The sequence below is a fragment of the Saccopteryx bilineata genome, chromosome 9 (assembly GCF_036850765.1).
Source record: "Saccopteryx bilineata isolate mSacBil1 chromosome 9, mSacBil1_pri_phased_curated, whole genome shotgun sequence".
Taxonomy (NCBI): domain Eukaryota; kingdom Metazoa; phylum Chordata; class Mammalia; order Chiroptera; family Emballonuridae; genus Saccopteryx; species Saccopteryx bilineata.
The window spans coordinates 52,467,130-52,493,779 of record NC_089498.1 but is presented as its reverse complement, the minus strand read 5'-3'; the positions used below and the strand labels follow the sequence as shown (position 1 = coordinate 52,493,779).

General features: G+C 35.7%; 1 protein-coding gene across 3 annotated transcripts in view; it reads right to left on the bottom strand.

Annotated features, from left to right (window-relative positions):
- PRKG1 (protein kinase cGMP-dependent 1) overlaps positions 1 to 26,650 on the bottom strand; it is a 1,486,994-nt gene that overhangs the window by 158,496 nt on the left and 1,301,848 nt on the right. For 2 of the 3 annotated variants that reach the window (XM_066243386.1, XM_066243385.1), the window contains exon 8: positions 12,945 to 13,010. In XM_066243386.1, the coding sequence (XP_066099483.1) occupies positions 12,945 to 13,010 (66 nt within the window). Of the gene's footprint in view, positions 1 to 12,944; positions 13,011 to 18,218; positions 18,297 to 26,650 lie in introns of those variants that run through there. The other variant, XM_066243387.1, reaches the window with a different exon arrangement.

The window sequence follows — 26,650 nt, the reverse complement described above, 5'->3', positions numbered from 1 at the left end:
ACACTATAAATGTATCTGTATATCTAATTATACCTATCTATCTCTATGTATGTGTATATATAGTTTTGTGTGTGTGTGTGTGTGTATATGCATGTATATATATATATAGCGCCTGACCAGGTGGTGGTGCAGTGGATAGAGCGTTGGACTGGGATGCAGAGGATCCAGGTTCGAGACCCCGAGGTCACCAGCTTGAGCGCCGGCTCATCTGGTTTGAGCAAAGCTCACCAGCTTGGACCCAAGGTCGCTGGCTCAAGCAAGGGGTTACTCAGTCTGCTGAAGGCCCACAGTCAAGGCACATATGAGAAAGCAATCAATAAAGAACTAAGGTGCCGCAATGAAGAATTGATGCTTCCCATCTCTTCCTGTCTGTGTGTCCTTATCTGTCCCTCTCTCTGTTTCTGTCATCACACACACACACAAATACACACACACACACACACATATATATCAATATATGCTGCACTTGTATATAAACAAAGTGGGGAAATAGTTTAGATGTAAATAGTGATCTCACTATTTAAGAAAACATACTAAACTATTAATAGTAGTTACCTTGAGTATCAGTGTTATATTTATGTTTTTCTGTGCTTTTCAATTTATCTCAATGAACAGGTATTACATTTATAACACCTAATGCTGGTTATATAAAAATGCAAAAACAAAAGAAAGAAGAAACAAATCAATCCTGTGAGAATTATATAACATAAATAAAAATAAGCTTTTACTCAGCCCAAGTGGGTATTTGGTCTACATGCAAATAGATTATCTCTAGTTCATCTAGAACAATACCATCATCCTTAACAACTACTAAGTCATGATTTGGAGTTGTTAGTCTGGTTTCTGTTTTACTAATATGTTCAATTAAATGGTTGTTGCAGGGTGGTAAATAATATAACCATTAAAATTCATCCAAACTAGTAATTCTGAAAGGTCCTTCTTTGTAATTAAAGCTTAGTTTGGGACTAGATTTCACTGTTATTGTAGCTGATGCTAATCCAGTTCATGCATCTATTTTATGACTTACAAATTGACTATCAACTTCTAGACATATTGAAAAAAAAGGAAAGCCCTAGATCTTTATGATGCAGCATGGCCCGTAATAGCTGTCTCGCCACAGGAGTGCGCCTACTTAAGTAGGCAACACCACGTAGCCCTACCCAAAAAACAATGTAAATATTTAAAGAGGAATTCACCTTTCAAAGTTAATGATTACAATGCTAATTTTTAAACTGGTCATTAAGCTTTTGTCAGAAATTAATCTTTCCCTTCCTCCTTCATCTCTAGAGCACAAGGAACATTATAATCCCCTCTCCAAATAAACAGCCAAAAACACCATACAGAATAATTTTAAAGAGAATTTCAACTATGAGACTTCAAATATGATCTTTTTAATTAAAGAAATTAAAATTGATTTTTCAGATTTAGAAACAAAGTTTTCTCAGTTTTTTCTTATTCATTCATACAATGGGTTTATAAGTTTCAAAGACATTGTCAAATCTGTAAAGAACAGGTTTTAAAACATCTAATGGAAATAAATGCAAGCTTCAGAAACATAGAGGGTTTTAAGCATTTACAAGAAAAATGAATTATTAATTCATCAGTATAAAACAAAACAATCACTGTAATGAACAAAACCAAAACTCTGATTAAAATATTTTAAAACTGATTAACTGTGTACTCCAACATCAATTTCCATTCATCATCTAATTGCCAGGGGAGGAAAAAAAATCTCATTTACAACTGCCAATGGAACTCTCCATCTGGATATCTGGATATCACTTAAGCAGTTTAATTTATAATACCCATAACTGAACCAACCAATTACTTCCATTTCAACCTGCTTTTATCTCCTATACTTTTGATCTCTTCTAGACAAACATTCACCAAGTTTCCCAAGATAGAAGCACTTCTCTCTTGCCTTCCACGTTAAATTATTTCCTCAGACCTGCTTTAGAGAAATGTTTAGGCTCTTAAACTCCAGTGAACAATCTGGAGGGCTATGGGTTAGCAATCAATCTTCCACTCCCTTCTTTCAGAACTAAATACAAACTGAAGTAGCAACAGCCCTCTGTTGGTTCTTCATTGCCCAGAAGATAAAATATATGTTCTTTTCATTTAAGATATTAGGAGATTTCTTTATAACTTGTCCCCATTTTTTTCTTTCCAGCCATAATGCCAAGCATTCCACTATAACTTTCCAGTTCCTTAACCCATGAATCTTTTTGTTTTTTCCATATTCTACTTATTACTGTACAATGGCCTTTCCAAATTCTAGGTCTTTGTGTCTGCCCTTCCCTCAGCAGAAACTGCCTTTACTCTCCCTTCTTTACTGGCAAAATCTCTTTACTGGTAATCTCCCAACTTAAAGACTTGATTCACATATCACTTTGTCCAGAAAGTCCTCTGATACAAACAATCAACTTCCTCCATCCTCAATTCTCCCTAAGCACTTTTTTGCACACTGGAAGGATTTTTCATGTTGATTTTTTTAATGCATCCATTTTAAACAAGAGTTACTCCAAGTCAGGCAAAACATTGTTATTTATTATTATAGCTCTGGATCTCAGAATAGGTTGCTTTGAAATTTGTGTTATCAGCTTTAAATTTGCCCTTTTTGAGTGTTCTGTAAAAATGAATCTGGACTATAAATTTTTAATTTTATTTTTAACTTTTGTCAACTGGCCCTGAAACTTTGCCAGCAGAGGACACTGGCAGACATGGCAAGACTAAAGGGTTTTACTTTCTGGTTCCTTGATAGGTCTGGGTCTGGCTACTTTAGTACATGGGGTTCAGCAACAACAAGCAGCCAGCAGATTCCTCCGCATCCTTCTCCCTGAGTACTTTTATTTTCCTTAGGAACCACTTTCCCTAGAACCCTACAGGGAAGAGTTCTGGTGCAAGTTCTACTGGTATGACATCATAGCATTTCATGACCATTGCAAACCATGGCTGTGTCCTTCTCAGTTGGGGTTGTCTTGTCCCTGGGGGACACTTGGTAATGTTGGCAGAAAATTTTGGTTGTCAAAATGTTGAAGGGGTTACTAGGGAGTCATGGTCAGGCTGCTACTAAACATCCTATAATGCACAGAACAAGACCCTACTATATCTACTTATATCTATGTCTATGTCTATATCTATATGTCTATATCTATATATCATCTATATCTATCTATACCTATCTATATCTATTTCTAATCTATATCTATATCTATCTATAATTATATCTCTATAATTATATATATAATCTATAATCTATAATTATATATATATATGCATGTGTATGTATATATATCTAATTCTAAATGTCAATAGTGTCAAATTTCAGGAACTCTGCTTCATAACAAGGTCTAGTTCTTTGTTCTAGGATGGTACGGTAGAGGGTAGAAAGGGGGAGGGGGAGAGAGAAAGGTCTTTCTTGAGTGCTCTCTCAAAGGCCTAGGGTTAGTGACTACTGCTTAAATCCTCTATTTCTATATCCTTTAGTGTTCTTTTTACTTCTTACTACTCAATTGCTTGTTATTCCAATCCCCTATTTAGTTACTAATTCTTTATAATAAACTTTTTCTGTTCAGATTACTATGTGCTGTTCTTTTATTGGACCCAGACCAATGCAGAATTACTCATTCATTCATTCCAACAGATACTTAGTGAGTGCTTACTGTATGTACTTCCTGACCCTGTTATAAGAACTTGGATGTATCAGTGAACTAAATAAACATGGTTTTTATCCTTCTCAAGCTTGTGTAGTTGATAAGTTAAAGCAGATGAACCAGTGCGGTAAATGTATGATGTAGCAAGTAGATGGTGGTGCAGCAAAAGCAACAGAAGAACCCAATTTATTATGGAAAGTTAAGGGAGTGATTGAGTAAAGGTTTCATATATTTTTTTGATAAAATAAATTAACTAAAGTAATAAAATTTTCATTTTGATTCAGTGATTTCAACTATTTGGCCAAATGGTAAGGTTTTGATACAGTGAGGTTGGTAGCCATTTAGAGAGTCATTTGAAACTCAAAGATTTAACCCACTAATATTTTTTCTTAGAAGTAGAATTCAAGATTTAATTAAAATAATATACAGTGTGTCTGTAAAGTCATGGTGCACTTTTGACCGGTCACAGGAAAGCAACAAAAGATGATAGAAATGTGAAATCTGCACCAAGTAAAAGGAAAACCCTCCCAGTTTCTGTAGGATATGTGGCAGCATGTGCGCATGTGCAGATGATGACGTAACACCATGTATACAGCTGAGCAGCCCATGGCCATGCCAGTTGAGATGTGGACGGTACAGAGGAAAGTTCAGTGTGTTCTGTGGTTTGCTAAATTTGAATCCGTGACCAGAATGCAACGTGAATATCGGCGCGTTTATAACGAAGTGCCACCACATAGCAATAACATTATTCAGTGGGATAAGCAGTTGAAGGAAACCGGCAGTTTGGTGGAAAAACCCCGTTCTGGTAGGCCATCAGTCAGTGATGAGTCTGTAGAGGCTATACGGGATAGTAACCTAAGGAGCCCTAAAAAATTTATGCATGAGGCCACATCGAACTGCACTGAATAGGTATGAAACTGGGAGAGTTTTCCTTTTATTTGGTGCAGATTTCATATTTCTATCGTCTTTTGTTGCTTTCCTGTGACCAGTCAAAAGTGCACCATGACTTTACAGACACACTGTATTTTAGCTCAATTCATAAGCCATCAATTTCTTCTTTATTAAGTGTACATTTTTGATAATATAATTATATTATTTGTTTATTTTTGTGATTCCAAGCATCTTGAATCTTAGTCAACTGTCTCTTTTTATGAATTTCTATTTATAAAAGCATTAAGTCTAGGGTTTAACACATAGTATATGCTTTCTGAATTAGTAAATGTATGAGTTTACTTCTTGTTAATTGAAATCATAATATGATTCAGGTAAAGAAGCACTGGAAGAAATGTCCCTACAGGACTTATCTTTCTTTAAAATTATGGAAGAGAAGTTTTTCAAGGTCTTGTTAAATTGTACAATTCTAAGATATCAGAAATGCATTAGAATACAAGAATGTGAATGTACTATTTTAATTAATTCTTATTAAACACTGTGATTTGAGTGTACCTGATACTTCTGAAAACTAGAGCAAATTACTGCCCTTGGGCCAAATAGCAGACTTAGACTATGGCAAAAAGGTGGACACAAAACTAAAAATATTTACTATCTCATCCTCTATAGAAAAAGTTTGTCAAATTCTGGTCTGTAAGGTCCCTCCTATATCTCTTTCTTAAATATCCAAATATTTAATATGACTTTCTGACTAATCCAGTCACCATCTAAATTTTAACAATGGTTTTTCTAAACAAAAAAAAATGTGCTAAATATGATTAATGGTCCACCAACATATTAATGATGTGGGACTTCTTTTGTTTTGAAAAGTCAATAGGTGACAAAAGAGTACTGTGAGAACGTTCTAAGAGATTGTGACTTAACAGATGAGAGCTGGGAATTATACACCAACAGAAACAAAAATATATTTACATATTTGCCTTTAAACACACAAAATACCAGATATCTGAGTGCATGTCATATGGCAAGTAATCAGTAAGTTCTAGTTGAGTAGAAGAAGAAGCAGGAGACTGGACTTTTGCAATGAGTTCTCCCTTCAGTGAAAGCACCATACCTCTTTCTATGTCTTGAAACAACAAATACTCTCTCTGGGTATGTTCCTTTAACTGTGGAAATGTGCCTGTTTTGCAGTTAGATCATGCTTGCTCGGAGCATGCTGTAATTCAACTCACATCGTTAAACCAAACCAATCAATATAATGTCTCCTTTTTTTTTTCTAAACTTCTGGATTTTATCTCTCTGGCTTAATAAATATTTTTTGTAAAGCACACCAATCAATAACAGCTCCATTAGAAAGATAAGCCCAAGTGATTTCAGCTGGCATGGCTCTTCCTGGGGCACATTTGCTTTCTTGTGATCACCCTGACAATATCCTCACACCACCCCAGATTTCATTCTGAAAAATGAACCCAGATAAAGTTCACTTAGGCTGTCGGAAAGGCTGAGACCATAAAATATTTTAAGTTTATCACACTATCAGTTAAGCAACGTGGCTACAGGTAATGTCATAAGTGGAGTTCCTATAGACTTATGTGGACATAGGATGGCAAGCTATATATATTTAGACAAGGACATAGGTGACTTAGGTGGAGCAAATACCACTGGGTGCATGGGTCTTCATGAGATTCAACTGGTTGGTGGGGTTGAAATGGAATCTGAAAGATTCTCCTGTATTCAAATTTCCCCCCTACTACCCTTCCCCTTTCCTTGTTTGGCACCTGGAAATTGTAAAATCTTTAGAATTTTTCCGATTTTTTGGCCTTCAAGAAATATGTTATCAAAATGCAAATAGCTCTGGCAGAGAACCATCTCAATCTCTAATTAGCTACTAGCCAAATTAATACAAAACCTAGAGCGAAGCCCTAGAGAACATACGAGTGAAATTAAATGCAGCGATCAAAAAGAAAGAAACATGGTGTGTGCATGGGGGCAGGTAGTGCTTGCAGAAGAATAAAGTGAAAAGAGAAGGGAACTCGGGGAAAAGGGTATCAGAAAAAGGAAGGCAGTAGACAGATGGCACCTGGAGCCCAACACTGGAGGGTACTTCAAGTCAGTATTTGTTGTGTATTTGCTTTATTTAAAAGACAGGCTGAGCACAACATGGAGGAAGATCAGAACAGGACCACTCTTTAATTTTGGTTAAGTTTAAGGTCAGCAAACTGTGGCTCACAGGCCAAATTCAGCACATTTTCTGACCATTAGCTAAAAATGATTTTTATATTTTTTAAATTGTCAAAATAAAAAGGTCTTAAAAGATTAATATTCTTGACACATGAAAAAAATATGAAATTTAAATCTCAGTATCTATCAACAAAGCTTTATTGGAACACAGTCAATGATATTTATTTATGGATTGTCTTTCGTTGCTTTTGCTCTACGCAGAAGAGTGGAGTAGATGCAACCAAGATCATTTCACCACAAGGCATAAAATATTTACTATCTGACCCTTTACAAACTATTATTTCTACTTCTAGTTTAAGTCATGCAGCTATGGTTTCACACTTGCATACACCTCCCTTAGAAAGTAAAACTACACGAAACATAACCCTTGTTTCTTGGGAAGTTTATTGGTCATTTATCTTCCGTGAGCATGTGCCTCGATAAGCCTCACCCCCCCCCCCATCAAATTGCATCCTCCCAGAAACATCTATAACACTCTCCTTGAAAGAAGGTGGATAAATACTAGTTTCTCCACATGTCTTCTCTTCTGACATTCTCACTCCAGTTTTAATACCTAGGTTTCAGTTTGAGTATTGAGAAATAGCCTTTGGTTTACCAACTCCAGCAACTTTTTCTCTATGTTTAATCTTTCTTGGTGACCTCTTTGCTGCTCTATTTATTATTTTTTTTTTTTTGTATTTTTTTTCTGAAGCTGGAAACGGGGAGAGACAGACAGACTCCCGCATGCGCTCGACCGGGATCCACCCGGCACTCCCACCAGGGGGCAATGCTCTACCCCTCCCGGCCGTCGCTCTGTCGCGACCAGAGCCACTCTAGCGCCTGGGGCAGAGGCCAAGGAGCCATGCCCAGCGCCCGGGCCATCTTTGCTCCAATGGAGCCTCGGCTGTGGGAGTGGAAGAGAGAGACAGAGAGGAAGGAGAGGGGGAGGGGTGGAGAAGCAGATGGCGCTTCTCCTGTGTGCCCTGGCTGGGAATCGAACCCGGGACTCCTGCACGCCAGGCCGACGCTCTACCGCTGAGCCAACCGTCCAGGGCCTGCTGCTCTATTTTTTATGGATTTTGGGACCAACAATAGATATATGGGTTGCTTCCTAATCCTTAGCCTAGTGACTAAAATCTTGCTTTTTTTTTTTTTTTAAGTCTTCCTACTTTTTAAAATGTATGGTATGGGTATGCCTACTACACATGAGGCAACTACACAGTTCCAGGAGAATAAACATTTGAATCACAGTCACCCAGGGTTCCCTGATCTACAGAGATAACTTGGTTTTTAAGATGGCCAATTTTAATGACCTATAATCTGACATTTGAAACTCATTCCTAATTTCATCATTTTTATACCCAAACATACTGCACTTCTTCTAGGCTAGTTCTTGGTATCCATTCCCCAGACTTAGCCTCAATGACAAAACTGGCTCCAAAGTGTAACTAAGTATCACAAGTGTCACTAATGAGAGGGTTAGCTCCATGTTGTTTGTAAATTATTTTACTAATTCTTAGGATCCTATGAAAGGCCTTAAGAACCAATTGGAACGATTTAGAGGAAGAATAGAAAGACTCTTCAGTGCTTTCAAGGGCTTACCCCTTTGGAGCAAGAAAAGTTACTGTTTACTTTTTAATTAATTTTATTTAAACCATGGGTTTGGTAAAATAAAAGTTTGAAACCAATGATGATAAGATCTCATTTAAGTTTGACATTACTGGGATGATAGTCAAAGTAATTAGCAGCTAATGTGGCACAGGAACTGACAATTCAGAATGGAAACTAGTCCTGGTGTTTGTCAGATGTCACCTTTTAGTTGTTGGATCAGAGAGATCTGGAGAGTCCTCAGTGAGGGAATCAGATGACCAGGGCAGCAGATGAGTAGAAGGCACACACATGGAGTTTGAAACATTATTTACCAACCAGTACAAAAATATTTTAGTTTTTATAACCACTATGCCTGGAGGTTGGTTACACAGTAAATCTGCAACAAAGTTACAAGTCTACTTAGAACTTAATTTCCTGAGGAGAAATATGTAACTCTTAATATTTACTAGCACTTATGTCACTATCTTTAATAATGATCTCAACCTCAAAAAATAATTAATCTTACTTGAACATCCAACTTCACCAACATCTTTTCATGCCAGTGAAGAAGTAAACATTCCATTACTGACTATGAAACACAATAATGCACTTATTTTTATTTTTATTTCTTACCATGGATTCTGAAAAAAGAGATACTGAAGATACCTGGTTGTTTTAATACAGTCAAAAAATTTATTAATGGAAATAGATTGTTCTTTTAGACTAGTATTCTTTTTTGAAAATCTATTTTCACAAATTTTGGAATCACTACAAGTAGTTACTAAGGCAATGATTAGGCTGCAAGAGACCAATTCTCAGAGACTACTTTCTAAGGAAAGTATGTATCTATTTATCATTTTCTAGTTTGTCAATGAGTATTAAAATAAATTTTCTGACATGCATTAGTTACAACAATGTTATTTCATTCTTTCTCTGGAATGATAACCCATAAACAAGGGTTTATATAACATGGAATCTCACTTGTAAATTTGGGGAAGAAGCCCCTCTTGTTGACAGTTCTGCCATCTGTTTGCATGGGACAAAGCCCTGGTGCTCCATCCACTAAATGGCTGTAAATTAGGTACCATCCCCAGGCTTTTGACAGAATCCTACAGTTACAGTTTGATCTTTTTGATTAAGCTGTGAATTTAATATTTGGTGGGAAGCCCAAGTTCTCTCCTAAGAGGAGAGAAATGTACTTCTTGAGTCCCAGACTCAAGCTGTCTTCTCTATACTTATGTTTAAATCTGTCCTCTCTGTATATATCTCTGAAGATAAACGTATGCTGGTTACCGTATATAGAAAAACTGCTAAATCTAAGAAACGTTTATGCCTTTTGTAAGTAGAGAGAGAGAAAAAAAAAGACCTGTATCGAGTGCTTACTATACATCATGTGCTGTCCATGGATAACTGATCTTCAAACTGATTTTATAATTTCAGTAATACTACCTCATTTTTTTCAGATGGGGAAAGTGAGACTGAGAATTTAACTAACTTGCCTATATTGTCATAAAATGGTGCAATCAAAATTTAAATACATGTTGGGCTTTATTTGGCAAAGCCATGTACTCTTCACTGTGTCCTATATACAAGTAAGTTTCAGAAAAGAGAATGTTGGGACAGAAAAGAGAATGTTAGGATGAGACAATGTTATATGTGTGACGCTACTTGATACTCTCACTTCTCTCAGGACCTCAGTTAACTTAAAAGAAGAAAGAAGCGAGACTAGATGGCCCACAAAATCTCATCCAGTTTGATTTTGGTATTAGATTATTCTAATAGTAGTAGTAGTAGGCTTTACTACTTGCCATGAAACCTATTGAGTCATCAAACATCTATGGGCTTCACTTTCCTCTTCTGTAAAATACCTTATCACCTTCCAGGGGAAGTGTGTCCCATGTGGAAGTTCAGCAATTACAAAGGACTATAAAGATATAAACTGATATGATTACCCAGTCTGTCCCAGGCGTTGGCAACCCTCAGGCCCACTCTTACTCCTCCCCTCACGAGATAGCCTGGCTTAGTCCCTATAAGCAAGATAAAGGCCATTCAAGTTTCCATAACGTTCCTTAGTTATATCTCTATGATTTTTTTTTACCTCTCCTCTTTTTTACCATTTTAAGAAAATAAAAAAAAAAGAAAGATAAGATCTCCAAGTAACCTATCTTTGTTTGCCCACAATTTCTTCCCCGTGACTCCATTTAGATAAAATATTCTCTTTAGTATTTCTTTTGTTCTATCTTACTGGATGCTTCTTAATACCCATCATAAGGAAATTCTCCAATATCCTACTAATTCCTCATGCGCCCTGCCTCTTTTCTTTCTTTCTTTAACCACATTTCTGAAGAAAAGAACTCTTTGGTCTCTGTTCACCCCCTCAATGCCCACTCGCTCTTTGTCATTTGGATTTCATTCTCACTTTATTAAGACTTTCCCAGGTGTTTAGCGACCTGTGTGCCTTTGGAATTCTCACTTGCTTTTAACACTGCTGGATTTTATTCTTTTTCTCTTGAAATCTTCTCTTGATTTCTGAGGTTTCCTACACTGATCTGATTGGTAACATGTTATATTCACCATTTTGTATTATACTTTTGGCTCTTAAATATAAAAAATTTCCCAGTTCTCTAACAAGAGCTTTGCACCACATTTAACAACTCCTGCAGGGTATCTGTTTTGAGTGTCTAACTTGTATGTCAAATTCATAATATTTTTAATGGAATACCATATTGCCTTCCAAACTGATTCCTCTTCCATATTTCTTTTAGATCTTCTCAATCCTGAATACAACACTAACTTCTTTGTTGCCCTTAACAGTCAGTCAAGTATTAAGCCTTCTGATTTTACCTCTTTATTCGTGTGTATTCCTCCCATAAATAGTCGGTCTTATAATCACCACTTGGATTTACAGACTCCTCACCAAATGTTTTGCCTTTAATCTCTCCCTTTTATTCATTTTGTGCAGCATTCTTAGATTAGCCTACCAAATACACTGTTACAGTGACATTATTTTGCTTCATAAAATTGTCAGTTACCCTTAGGCCAATATTAAAGTTTCTTGGTGAACCAGCCCTACTATGTATGTCAATGAATATATCTGTGAACTTATTTGTCACACAACACTTCCTCCAACTACCTTTACACAACCTCTCTCTAGCCCGTTGAAATGACTCATACTTCCCTTGTGAGTATTGCTTATGCTGTTCATTCTTTTCATACTGCCTCTTCTGTACTTCCAGGTCCACCTAATATCATTTCTTTCATGAGGTCTTCCCTGATTCTCCCCAGAAGTAGTCATGTCCTTTGTCAGGCTCATAAATGTGTATTCTGACTCTTCTTATACCCTACCTTGCGTGATGATTTGTGTAAATGCCAGAACTTCTGTATTAGAAGCTAATCCCTGAATCAGGATCTGTGCTGTTCCTTCGATTCTTCTCATGGCCCCTGACAATGCCTTTACTGGCAGATCTCTAGTAAAATGTTAGCTGAATGAATGTGTGGGTAATTGTTACTTCTGGGAACCAAAGAAAGTGTATCTATTTCAGAGATATTTATAGATATAACTATCATTCTGCAGCTTGTGTCCCTGCTCTGGTTCTAGAGATCCAATGCAGAGGAGCTTTCAAATATAAAGTTTGTAAATCAAGTGGGATTCCTCTTTACCCAGACCCCTTAAACTCAACATTCAACTCCCACATTCTGGGCTGGTCACATCTGCCTCCTCGGTTTCATTTCACACTGACACTCACAGCCTATTTTAGCTCTATTAAAATGAATATTTTACAGCTCTTTACCTTGGGTGTGGCACTTGTTTTTCTGATAAACTTATCAATAAACACTGTGGTGAGAAAACACCTGGTGGACTGCTTTCAGTAGTGCACATGCGTTTTAACGATGCTCTTGGAGAGTCAACAATCTGATATTTGTAGACCTATTTAGCTTTCAGATAATAAGAAGAGCAATCCGGAATAGAAAGAAGAAATAGAAATAAGCATCATAGAACAAACTGTTAATGGGCCGAAATATATGCCTGAGGTTAGAATTGATTCTTTCTACAAAACTGTTTTCCTTACATATTTCTGTTATAGGAGTCTGGGAGTAGAAGACAAGATAACTAAACATGCTCAAGGAATAGTCAGTTTCCTAATAATAATAAATTGATAATAGTAGTTATATTATTAATTTATTATTATTAAAGTTACTATTATTCTAAAAAAGTTACACAAATAGCTAGCATCATTTGAGTGCCTCCTCACTAAAACACACTTGGACACATGGCTTTCTTTTCTTTGTGTGTTCCCAGTAATCCTCACAATATGGCTATAATGTTGTATTCCCCTCAGTTTACAAATGAGCTGACTGAGGGGAGGCTCATAGTGGTTAAAGTACCTTAGTGAAGATCACAAAGCTAGAATGGCAGAGTCAGCTACTTTCAGGAATCATAGGAAATGAGAATCAATTATAGACCTCATTTTAAAATGAAAAGATATAAATAAATATTAATAGTTCCATAAAATGATGTCTAATTCCACAAATTTATATGTTACTGATATGAATGAGTGTGTACTTTGCATAACAAAGCCATGTACTTACTCTCTGTCAATCACAAGGCAGGTCACAGCCTCCGCAGCAATCACGTTTGCTGTTCTCACATCCTCCCTGTATAAAAAAGAGACAGACATAGAAATAAAATAACCTTCAGTATCAAAGACAAGTGTTCAATGAGATTAGTTCAGAAAACATATTAAATTATGTACACTTTTCTGACTTATCCACTTTGTGATTTAGGCTTTGTCTTTCAAATTTCTTCATCCAGGGGAATCACCTTATTCTTGCCGTGAATCACAAAAATTTTACCATTATAATTCAGTAGTGATAATCCTCAAACTTAAAGTTTTACTTATACAAGTGAAACAAAAATTTTTTTAAAATAAATTTTTATTTTAATGGGGTGACATCAATAAATCAGGGTACATATATTCAAAGAAAACATTTCCAGATTATCTTGTCATTTAGTTCTGTTGCATAATCATCTCCCAAAGAGAGATCATCTTAGTGAAACAAAATTTTATGTCATTCCCTATGCTTTTTAGAAAACCAATGAATTAATTGAATAATAATACAGTTATGAACAATGACAGGTGAACATTTTTAAAGAACCTGAAAATATATTTCTGAAAATTAAGAATCGGATCCACTGTGCATAAATGTATTATTATAACTTTGAGAACAATTGATCTGTTTCAATCATTTTCTTAGTTTAGAGACCCTATTTTCATGTAGTTAACCTTTTGGCAACTTATAGTACCCATTCATCTGTACCAGAGCTTATTACAATCCTTTAAAAGAATTTGACAAACCTTAACCCAGTGACTGAAATTTGTATAGACTATCTCTTTAGCAGCCTCTAATTTGTCACTGCAGTAATATCTATCAACCTCTTAAATCTTTAAAACTCTGTCCTGATATCTCCATCTTATCCAGTGGTCAAGGGTAAATTTGATAAATAAGCCTTCACATTTTATTTGAGCTACTAAAAATTTAATTTCATGACTACTGTCATGAAAACATTCATTTACACTTGAAAATGTACTCTCTTTCCTAGAAAGGTAAAATTTCTAAGTTAATATAATTAATGATAAATATAAGTTTGAAATACATTACAGAGACATACACATAGAAACTATCATAGTATTAACACACTGTCAAGATCACTGTTGCCTTATAGTAACTATTTTGCACTTAGAATTTGGTAAAGCAAGTTTCTCCTTAATAATGTTTTTTTTTTTTCAAAAATATCTTGATTTTCTTAAACATGCATATTTCATTCAGACTTTAAAATAAATTTTCTCTTATTAAAACCCCCACAATTTTCAGCCCTGGCCAGTTGGCTCAATGGATAGAGTGTCAGCTTGGCATGAGAACTTCCGGCTTCAATCCCCAGTCAGAGCACACAGGAGAAGCAACCATCTGCTTCTCTTCCCTTCCTTCTCCCCCTTCTCTCCTTCTTCCCCTCCCACAGCCAATGACTCAGTTGGTCTGAGCATTAGCCTTAGGTATTGAGGATAGCTCAGTTGATTCAAGCATCGCCTCAGATGGGGGTTGCAGGGTAGATCCTGGTCAGGGCACATGCGGGAGTCTGACTCTATTTCCCCTCTTCTTGCTTTAAAAAAAACAAAACAAAACAAAAACACACATAGAGACTCTTGTAGAGCTGTTTTACATTTATATGTTGATCCAGAAAAAGAACTTACTGATTATATTAGTTTCCATACAAGAACATGGCATGACTCTCCACTTTTCAGGTCTAGTTTTTTGTCTTTAAATAAGATTTCTTAATCTGTTTCACTTGGATCCTGACATTTTAAAACAGTATTCTTAGGGTTTTCTTATATCATGAGTTTCTCTCATGAGTGGCATTCCCTTCCTGTTTCTGTTTCTCACTGGTTATTATATATGATATATGAAAGGAAAAATGTATTGGTTAGGGTATATTTTTAATCCACCTGCCATACTAAGTTCTCTTGTGATTCTAAAATTTCTATTGTCATCTCCACAGCTTCCAGTATCATCTTCCTAGTTGTCTCCCTTACAGTGTTCCCCTTTCAGCCACACTGGCCTCTCAATGATTGAATCCCTGCTCTCTGTGATATTTCTTCCATAAGCTGAGGAAGAAGCTTGTCTCTGGCTGCTTGCCTAGCTGTCCCTTGCTTATCCTCCAGATCTCAGCCTAACTGCCCCTTCCTCAGGGATGCCATTTGCATGAGCTACAGCAGGTATCCTATTTATCTGTTTACGTGGCCTTACATACCTCTTCGTCCAACCACCTATCACTGTTTATAATTTATACATTAACTTGTTTAATGACCCTAGGTTCCTCCAACTAAACCACATGAGGGAAGATTCTAAGACTAGTTTTGCCCCTCCATTTTATCTGAAACTGGCACATGGTGGCTGGCATGTAGGAGGTGCTTACAAAGTGTGTGGCACAGATGCCCCAGTCTTGGGCCTTTGGGTAGAATAGCTAAGTTCAGGCTTTGAACTCATACTGCGTGTGTGTGTGTGTGTGTGTTTGTGTGTGTGACAGAGACAGAGAGAGGGACAGATAGGAACAGACAGACAGATAGGAGAGAGATGAGAAGCATCAATTCTTCATTGTGACACCTTAGTTGTTCATTGATTGCTGTCTCATATTTGCCTTGACCAGGGGGCTACAGCAGACTGAGTGACCTCTTGCTCAACCCGGCAACCTTGGGCTCAAGCTGGTGAGCCTTGTTCAAACCAGATGAGCCTGTACTCAAGCTGGTGACCTCAGGGTTTCGAACCTGGGTCCTCCGTGTCCCAGTTAGATGCTCCATCCACTGTGCCACAGCCTGGTCAGGCTGTCTTTCTTTTATAAGACAAGCTGCAAGCTGTGTAAAAGCCTCAGTCTTCTCATCTATAAAAATGGGGTAAGATTTCCCTCTCTCTGAGTGGTTTTAAATGAGATAAACAAAGATTTGTTTATCAAAATGCCGGCACATAAAAAGCCATATGTTCTGCTGTTTATCATTTCTAATTCTTCTCATCACCAACCCTGTCATATCTGTCTTTATGGAGTGCTGTGTTTTATGAAACATTCTACCTAAGAACCAAGAATAGATTTTCTTTTTTCTCCATAGAAGTAGACAATATATTTTCCATTCCACGGTCATTTTCTGAATGGGAATTTTTGGTAAAGTGTACACAAGTAGTAAATGTCAGTAATGCCCATCAGGTTTTTTTTATAAATTGTGTGAATGGCTTATTTCTGAGGAGGCTGTTCATGGAAGCATCAGTAAGTACAAATGTCTGCTAGTGTTGAAAAAATAAAAAACTATAGAGCATCATATTAAATCTAACCTTCTCTAAAATGTATTTCCATTGTGGCAATTTAGATATTGCTCACAATTTTTCAAAGTATAATATATACAAAATAATGTTCCTCTTGGATAATATTTTCTGTACATATAAATTTTAAAAAATAATTTTATTACCAATTTTTAATATTTTAAAATTTTATCATACCTTCTGTTCTATATTAGATATACTTTTCAAAAATGAATGCAATTTTCTTGCAATAAAACTATATGTTGATATTTTTAAGTGTAGAAGGGGAAAATTAGAGAGCAGAGAGTGATGATAAGAAAAGGAATTTAAAATAGTTTAGTTAAAAATATTAGTAAGTTAGAACTTATAATCAGGCTTAGTACTTAGTAAAATGATAAATATCAAAATAGAACTGATGCATTACAAGGGGGGAATAAAACAACATATTACACAAAGGAATATAATATTTGCCAGTTAATGAGCCTCTAGTTTATATCAGTAACTATATTAAATAATTCACACATCACATTTATTACATCAAACAGAAGGTGGTTCTTTATCTCAGATTTACACAGGGGGATAAATGTTAGGTAACATATCCAAAGTCAGACAGCTAATGAGTTGCAGCCCTGGAATTTGAAAAAAGATCTGGCTAGCTCCAAAGTCCATGTTCTTTCCACAACAGTCCACAGTTGATACACTCTGCTATCCTATTTTAATAGCACAACAGTTCTAAAATACTTTTAATACAAAATAACTTCTGAGTAGTAACTAATCATGTTTCTCTGTCCATCATTTTAAAAATACATTAAATTGTTAATGAAAATAGCATTAATATTTTTATGAGTGCCCAATTGCAATGCTAATTCAATAAGACATTTTGATTCCCAAAGAATTAGAATTTCTATCCATGGCTATTTTCTAGTCCTATACGTTGCTTTAAATAATGTTATGTAAAAATTGCAAATTATTCCATGCCAAGTTTATACAATGCCAAACTCATTTTGCCATTTTGTTTTCATTATATCACTCTTAATAATGTGTTTAATGCCATTATTGCAATCTATGCATATGTCTAAAACGCCATCCCTGTATACCCAAAGAGTCTGATCCGGTGAAAAACTACATACTATCTTAACTAACATTGATGCATACTAATGCCTTATTTTATGAGACAGAAAAATTTCTAATGAGCAAATAAGTTGATAATAGTGTAACTTATTATGTATACTTATTTCCTTTGTAGGTCAAAGGACCAGGGCAAAAACAAACATCATTTGTATTTAGAGAAAAAAATGCTGTGTACTCATATAATAAAGAGGTCCTAATAGCTCCATGTTGATATTAAACTTCTCTCGATTATTACATAGCCGTTATCATACTTGTTTCCTACACAACATCTGCCAAGTGAGCAGGGTATCATGTAATAGCGGTTCAGAGGCAGGAGAGAGAAGAAAAAGGGACATGTTATTTTTAAAAACTGAACTTTCTTTCATTTTTAATTTTTGGCAGATCAAGGTATTTGATCATTTCTAAAAGACAAATGTATGAGATTTTGAAAAAAATACTGACCTTGAGAGAATTGTATAATTGTAATTATAATTATAATATACAATATATTTAATTAAAACTGTTTTCTAAATACATATTGTCTTTGAATACTCAGCACATCTTTATAGCAAGTAAATGTACATGTATTTACATAACATTCCCATTCTAACATGCACATTGTCTTTCAAAATAAAGTCTCATATTCATCTATTTCTGTACCAATATTAGTTGATTTTCATGTGACAATTAATAAACATGTACTATTGCAAAAGTAGCTACTGTTTGGCAGATTAACAGATATTTCACAAAGTTGCTATTGATTAATAAATAATTACTGTCAAAGCTATGCAGTTAAGTATTGTTCTCTTTTTAAGCATTTTTGGAGGAATTAGAAATTATATTCAATCAAATCACAGAGCATGAAAAATAACCAAAACATTTGCAAATAATAGTTGTCTGTGCACTGACTCTGATACTTTTTGAACTTCATCACTGGAATCTTCATCATCGCTGTATCCTGAAGTAGAATCACTGTCAGTATCTGAATAATCCATAGCAAGAGTTGAACATTTACTCTTCTTGTTCTGAAGCAATTCTCTTGTTTCTCATGGCTGGTAGAGAGCTCAATAGTTGATTCATATCTCAGGGGAATACGGAACACACGAGGCCATAGTTCATGCAAAGTTTCTGTCTAAGTAAGGGCTCTCTCCCTTTTCAGCTCTAGAGCAATGTGACTACCATCAACAGAGTCCTAGCATTCCCTAGGTGCCAGCCTTCTTGGAAACTGATACTACTCCAATTGCTCATGAACTTACAGCAATCAGGCCCTTCCTTCTGAAATGCAACAGTTTAATATCCACAGTTCATTTTGGATCGCATCAGACAAAGTAGATTCTTTCCATCTCAAAATCCAAAGGCAATCTTACCACAAGTAGGTTACTTAAAATTAATAGGCTATCATAAGTACCAAAAGGCCATTTTAGATGAAGGTATACTATGAATGTATTATGAACTAAAATTGTAGAGTTTATGGCAAATTCAACTGTGCTATTTGAAAGTTCAGTCCCAGGGCAGATACATGTTCTTGAAGAATAAATTGTACCAGGTGATTCACTGACCTACTTCTTATTTAGTCATGAAGTTATTCCAACATGATCTATACCTTCCATATTCTAAATAGAAAACACATACAAAGTGAAAAAAATTATTTAAGACATGCAAATCAGTACATATCTTTTAAGCAAGCTTGGCACAGAGTAATCAACAAATAAATGATTGCTTGCCATCATCATAGTCATTGTTATTGTCATCATCATCACCATCTCTTTAGGGTCTTCTAATATTCAGGAAGCATGTGACACTTTGCATACACTTTTTCTCATGGAACATCCTTTCATCAGTTTCTAGAACAGTCTCCCAATTCTTTCCTGACAGCACTTTCGCACTGTATTTTCTTTAATCCTCTTCCCCAGTTCACTGAAATCTAGGTTTTTCTCCAAATTCTCTTTTTGGCCTTCTTTTTTATTGCTCTGATTTCTCTTATTAGGGAAATTTCACATAATCCTATGGCATCTGTTATAACCATAGTTTTATATTAATGACTTCCAAGTCTTAACTTCTACTGGACATCCCTGCTGGAAAGTCCCATTGCAACCTCTTATTCTTATTCTAACCTCTTATTCTAACTGAACTCATTTTTTCTTAACCTAAAAACCATACTATTTCTTTGGTTCCCTTATCTTGGTAACTAACTTAGTCATTCTTGAGTTCACCTAGACTCAAAAAGTTAGATTCAGATTTTACTTTTCTCTCTCTCCATTGGTGCATGTGTTTGATCATTTTGGTTCTATCTTGACCTTTTCTCTTATATCTATCCTTCCTTTGTATTTCCATAGCCACTGTTCTACTTTGGACTGTCACCATCTCTACCCTGGAATGCTAATATGACCTCATAACTGATCTGATTTCCTCCATTCTTCTCCTTTTTTAATCCATATCTCATTTGCACATTTTCAAATGTAAATCTAGTCACACCAACTCTTTGCATGAGAGCTTCAAAGGAAACATTTAAAAAAGAAAAGTTCCTACACTTTCTTTAGAGTTTGAGGTTCTCACTGTCTGACCTATAGTTTTCAGGAACTATGTGAACTTTTACCGACTATCCTCTACTGCACTGTTACAAACGCTACTTCTATAAAATATACCAGGTCTTAGCCCTGGCTTGTTGGCTCAGCGGTAGAGCGTCGGCCTAGCGTGTGGAGGACCCGGGTTCGATTCCCGGCCAGGGCACACAGGAGAAGCGCCCATTTGCTTCTCCACCCCTCCGCCGCGCTTTCCTCTCTGTCTCTCTCTTCCCCTCCCGCAGCCAAGGCTCCATTGGAGCAAAGATGGCCCGGGCGCAGGGGATGGCTCTGTGGCCTCTGCCTCAGGCGCTAGAGTAGCTCTGGTCGCAACATGGCGACGCCCAGGATGGGCAGAGCATCGCCCCCTGGTGGGCAGAGCGTTGCCCCTGGTGGGCATGCCAGGTGGATCCCGGTGGGGCGCATGCGGGAGTCTGTCTGACTGTCTCTCCCTGTTTCCAGCTTCAGAAAAATGGAAAAAAAAATTAAAAAAATATATATATACCAGGTCTTAGCTCCATGCTTGCCGACATGCTGATGGCTCTTCCAAGAACCCTCTACTCCAATTCAAGTGTTCTTCCATGTAAACTTATTTCTTTTTATTTTCTAATAATTTTTAAAAAAATTTATTTTTTTGGTCTTTGTTCTTTTATTTGTTTTATTTTGTGTGTTTCCTTTCATCAACATGTTTAAAAGAAAAAAAAATTACCATAATATATCTATATATGATTACAGAAAGAGAGAGAGAAAGAAATAGAAAAATACAGTAACATAATATGCCTTGATGAATATCCTTCAAACACTTCATTATACTTATTATTATTTTTTTTTCCAAGTGAGAAGCGGAGGGTGGCAGACAGACAGACTCTTGCATGCACCCTACTGGGATCCACCCAGTATGCCCACCAGGGAGCAATGCTTGGCCCATCTGAGCCATTGCTCTGCTGCAACCAGAGCCATTCTAGCACCTGAGGTGGAAGCCATGGAGCCGTCCTCAGTGCCCAGACCAACTTTGCTCCCATAGAACCTTGGCTGCAGGAAGAGAACAGAGAGATAGAGAGAAAGGAGAGGGGGAAGGGTGGAGAAGCAGATGGGTGCCTCTCCTGTGTGCCCTGGCAGGAATTGAACCCAGGACTTCCACACACCGGGCTGACACTCTACTGCTGGGCAAACCAGCCAGGGTCTCATTATTCTTAAGTATCCACATGTCTCATGAATATAATCATAAGCCAATAATTATTTTAAAACATATTTACTGATGGCTATTATATTCTGCATTCCTGAAGCCTGAGGTTTAGTGGGTACAAATGTTAAATCATAGTGTAAATATACAATTGAAAATACTGATCCAACAGCATGCAATCAGAGGTTTAATAGGGGTCACTAACTTGGCAATCAGAGGCCAGACAATCCTTTTCAGAACATTAGAAACTAAGTTCCAAAGGATGAGTTAGCTGGGTTAGCAAGATGAGTCATGGATTAGCAAGATGAATCATGAGATGTATTTTTTTAGCAAACAAGTAAAACATATGCAGTAACCCTAAGGTAGGAAATAGTTTATTGTAAAACAAAAAGGTTGGAATTTAGGGATTGAGAAAAAGAAGGTAGGGAAGAAGAGATGCCAGAGAGGAAAACAGGGCCAAGTCATTCAGTGCTTATAGGCTACACAAATATTTATTTTATATAAAAGGTTGTTTACATTAGCTGTCTTTTCTTTACCACATAAAATAAAATCTTAAAAATTAGTTGAAAAAGCTTACGCTCAATTCAGGGAAACAGATTGTATGTCATAATAAAATATAGTATCAAGAAAATAATCTTAGATCAATAATTTAGAAAACTGATGGCTTTTTACTTTTTAAAACAAATGTTACTATGTAGCTATTTATATATTAAAGAACACATGTAAACAGAAAATATGATCTTTTCTCATTAGTATCTTCCAATGTTAAAAATAGGAGTAATCAAAAAAGCATAAAAATTGACGTATGATCAAACACATATATAAACTCATGATTAAGTCAGAATTGAGTTTAGAATAATAATAAAATTGAGCTATACTTTCTGGAATCCACCCAAGGTAGTCTCTGGTTTCTCATCAGTAACAGGGAGTCGGGACATGAACTCAAAGAGAATGCTTCTTTGAGCAGAATGATTTTAAGCGTTATCTACAAAGTAACTCCAAAGTTTGTTCTTCTTGGTAGCACAGGTGAATATTTCCATTTACAGCAATGATTTACTTCTTGAGAGAATGCAAATTCTCTTGCATCTCTTCCTTTGGAAGTTCACAAGAAGTAAAAAAGAAAGTAATAATTTGGAAGAATTAAATTTTACTTCTTTTTCCATACCCTTCTGCTGGGTTGGTGACACAAATTTTTAATGTGATATATAAACTTCCATTCTATGGCATGTTTTAGTGACAAAACATAGACATTTATTAGGTTGAACCAAATAAAACTGCCATTTCTGTTCAAGTTAAAAATGATAATTTACTGGCAATTTTATTTCATTCAATCTAATACATAAAATTAGTGAAAGTAAAAGGAGAGGAAAAAACAATTGCACAGCGGTAGAGCGTCGGCCTAGCGTGTGGAGGACCCGGGTTCGATTCCCGGCCAGGGCACACAGGAGAAGCGCCCATTTGCTTCTCCACCCTTCCGCCGCGCCTTCCTCTCTGTCTCTCTCTTCCCCTCCCGCAGCCAAGGCTCCATTGGAGCAAAGATGGCCCAGGCGCTGGGGATGGCTCCTTGGCCTCTGCCCCAGGCGCTAGAGTGGCTCTGTTCGCAACATGGCGACGCCCAGGATGGGCAGAGCATCGCCCCCTGGTGGGCAGAGCATTGCCCCTGGTGGGCGTGCCGGGTGGATCCCGGTGGGGCGCATGCGGGAGTCTGTCTGACTGTCTCTCCCTGTTTCCAGCTTCAGAAAAATGCAAAAAAAAAAAAAAAAAAAAAAACAATTGCAGAAAGATACATGCCACTATTTCTTTGGGACACTACCCTAACAGAGATATAACAGATATCTCTATACGCCTTCCTTATTCCATATTATAATGCATTCATTCTTCTGAATGTTGATTTGATCCGGGGCTTTAGCTCTTCTACCTAGCTATTCAAGACCATTCTTTTTATATTCCATCATTACTAGTATAAGAAATAACCACTAAAGAAATTCTTTATCCTACTCTTGTTGTTGCTGTTGTTGCTAGAGTGTAAATGGTATTTACTCTGTGCTCTGGCATGAAATATTAAACTCTTTGGCAAAGTCTTACACATTTAAAGAATGTTTTCCTAGTGTTTTATGGACAGAAAGAAGAGCTTGTTGTTCCTATTTATTCTCTTTTATTTTATGAGTTGTTTGGAAGTATAGATTTCAATATTATAATGCAATTTTTAAAAACTAATTTAGAGATATTTTAAGAGAAAAAAATAGTAAAAATAATTTTAATCTATTTAAAATATAAAAATCAAACCTGGGGTACAACATAATTATACTCAGTTCATTTACTAAAATCAAATACTCACCTTCCTCCTAATTCTATGTTTCCCTTTCTCTGATCTATACTCCATAAAATAGTCTGGATTAAGGTAAATCAAGTGTTTTTTTTTTTACTTTTCAGAGAGCTTTTGTGTAATTTTTTAATGTAATTGGCCAGAAAAGTTTTAATTTTAGGGGAAGATATTAATAGATAAATTATTTTATGGGTGTCTCATGGGTTATGAAGACTCTAAAGAATAAAATAACACATTGATCTTCTTTTTATTTTTCTGCATTTCATAGAGCTGCATATTAATTCTCTAATTTTTCCTAACTTTAAAATAGAGAAAAAGAAAGCATTTTGGAACAATAACAGGAATTGATATACTAGTAAACCTCAATGATGCATGTTTGAAATGAATGTTAAATTGTATGACCGTGTGTGTGTGTGTGTGTATTTACTTATTTTAGTGAGAGGAGGGGAGGCAGAGACAGACTTGCATGAGCACCCAGACAGGGACCCACCCAGCAAGCCCATCTGGGGCATTACTCTGTTGTTCAGCAACAGAGCCAATTTTTTAGTGCCCGGGGCAGAGGCACAGGTAGAGACCAGGGAGCCATCCTCACCACCCAGGCCAACTTTGCTAAAACCTATCGAGCCATGGCTGCAGGAGGGGAAGACAGAGGGTGAGAGAGAGAAGGGGATTGGTGGAGAAGCAGATGTTCACTTCTCCTGTGTGCCCTGACTGGGAATCAAACTGGGATATCCACACACCGGGTAATGACCATATATTTCAAAGGTTCCCGAAAGTGCCTTCAAGCCAGGAGGGTGTTCTCTCCTATAAAGATTCCTAGGCCATATGCCAGGATTGTCTTCTGTTACTTGTTCTATTTCCAATTTACTGTGTTACCTTGAGAAAATGCCCCATTCTCTGTTCAATCTTTCACATGTGATTAAAATCACTGCTCTGTTCTGCTCTGTAATTAGAATTTTACTAACATGAACACCTTTCCAAATTCTAATTTTTAAGATATTTAATGTTCCTGAGACAATTTATACTGAGTCCAAACATATTTCTTCAGCTAGAAAAGGTTAAGTCTGTAATTATGATGAATGCATAAGGCCTATCATGCACAGATTTTCATATTTTTATTTTTGTCTGTGACCAATAAAATGAATTTTCACATAAAAATCAGACATGTTCATTTGAAATAATATATTCTCATAATAATAAGTCAAGAAAAATATTTAAAAATTCTATAAAACCTTATTTTGATAACTAAAAATTAAAATAGAGATGTTTAATTAGGTTATTTTTTAGGGAAAAGAAATATACAGAATTTTAAATAAAGTTGAACTGTAAAATATCTCTTTGTTACTTTCTCATCAAATATTTCTTATTTTTTTTATTAATTGAATAAACATCATCATTTTTGATGACTTTAGAATCCAGTGAATCTAATATACTATAGCATCCAAATTGAAGATTAACTTTGAATTAAAGATAAATAGAAAAAAAACTTAATTGGTAAAGAAAGAAAAATCATGGGTATGTGTATAGAGGACAATTTAAATAAAATGTGCTAAAATATAAACTCCTATAGTTGGTCTTAGTTAATAAAAGCAAACAGAGTATTGGTCTTACTAAATATAAGAATCTATTTTTACTAAGCATTTTGGTATATTAGACATGTCATACCTGCCCAACCTCTGTGATTTTAATTATACATAGTAAAATAGTTTTAAATGGTTTTAAAATATTATACAATTTTGATATTTAGTATTTGAAAGTTAATTTCTGTAATATGTAAAGTTTCTACAAGTCAAGAAAAAAACCAAAAACAATACCTTACTTTAAAAAAATGAGCAAAAGCTACAGACAGGTCATAGACAAGGGATAAATGACTTTTAAATATATGAAAATATGTCTTCTCTTACACTGAGAGATATGCAAAAGCATGTAGTAGTAATACACTCGAGAAGAACTTTCGTAGACAAATCAGCTTCATATAACAATTCAGAACTATCTATTAAAATTTTCTTGCAATAATTTTTCCGACTAGTTTTTAATATTTTTACAGTTGAGGACTGGTGAAAACAGAATTATTTCAGGGATCACTGAGGTCAAAATCATCATGAGCACAAGAGAATTCGACTAAGATCTATAATGTTCCTACAACATCAGAGTGGATAACTCTTTCATGGATGGGCACAAAATTTCTGGTGGCTCGTTTGTGGACTGGCAGTTGAAAAACATTGATTTTTCCTAGATACATGCTCACAGTTTAGGGAGATAATGACATTAAAAGAATATAACTACAGCATATACAAAATTAAAAATATGTTGAAAAATGTAAATATCCATCAATGTGAGATTGATTAAATAAAATTTTGTACAATAAATGCAAGTTAATGTTTAAAATATATTAATAAAATAAAAGAAAACCTATATGTATATGATCTCCAGGATATTTTAAGTAAAAACATTATAGTGCAAAACCATGAGTGTATGTTCTCATTTATATAAAATACACACACAAACAAGTGTAGATCAAAATGCACGGATTGCTTTGGGATACATTAGAAAAAGTAATTATACCCAGAGAAGACACTATGTAATTAAAAATCAGAGGAAGCTTTTGAATTTTATATGATGTATTTCAATTACTTGTCATAATATAAACATTTTTAAAGCACATATACGAAATAATAGAAAGTGATGCTAACAAGCAATTTGTGGATAGAGAGGCTGATGAAAAGTCTCTCCTAGAAGGCCCTGTCAGTGTTGACTGCATGGTTAGCTGCTGTCCTTCCCCGGGCTACCTGTCAACCCTCATCCCAAAGTTGTCTCCAGCTAGCAGGCCTAGAGGTAACTGTGCTGGCTAATTCTGATTACACTGAAGAAGTACTACCTTAGTAAGTGGAGCAAGTAACACCATTTGGCACAATATTTGCCAGTGTCACTTACAACACTGACTTCTGCCCCAATTTCACTGGCAGCAATTATAGGGACTAGATGACAAACTAATGAAGATATATTTTCAGAAGAGATATCTGCTTCTTAATACCCTTTGCAACTTTTAGGGTGGCACTGTAGATCTCTTAAGATGTTAAGCTACCAATTACATGTATATGTATATATATAAGCATTTCATATGGATATCTGTGTATGTACCTAATAATTAATATTTTATATTTACTACTTCTTTGAGATTGTATTTTATCATTTCTAATAGTAATAAGAAAATAAATTTTCTCTTTAATATTTTGCATAATTTAATCACACATATTCACCACTTATATTG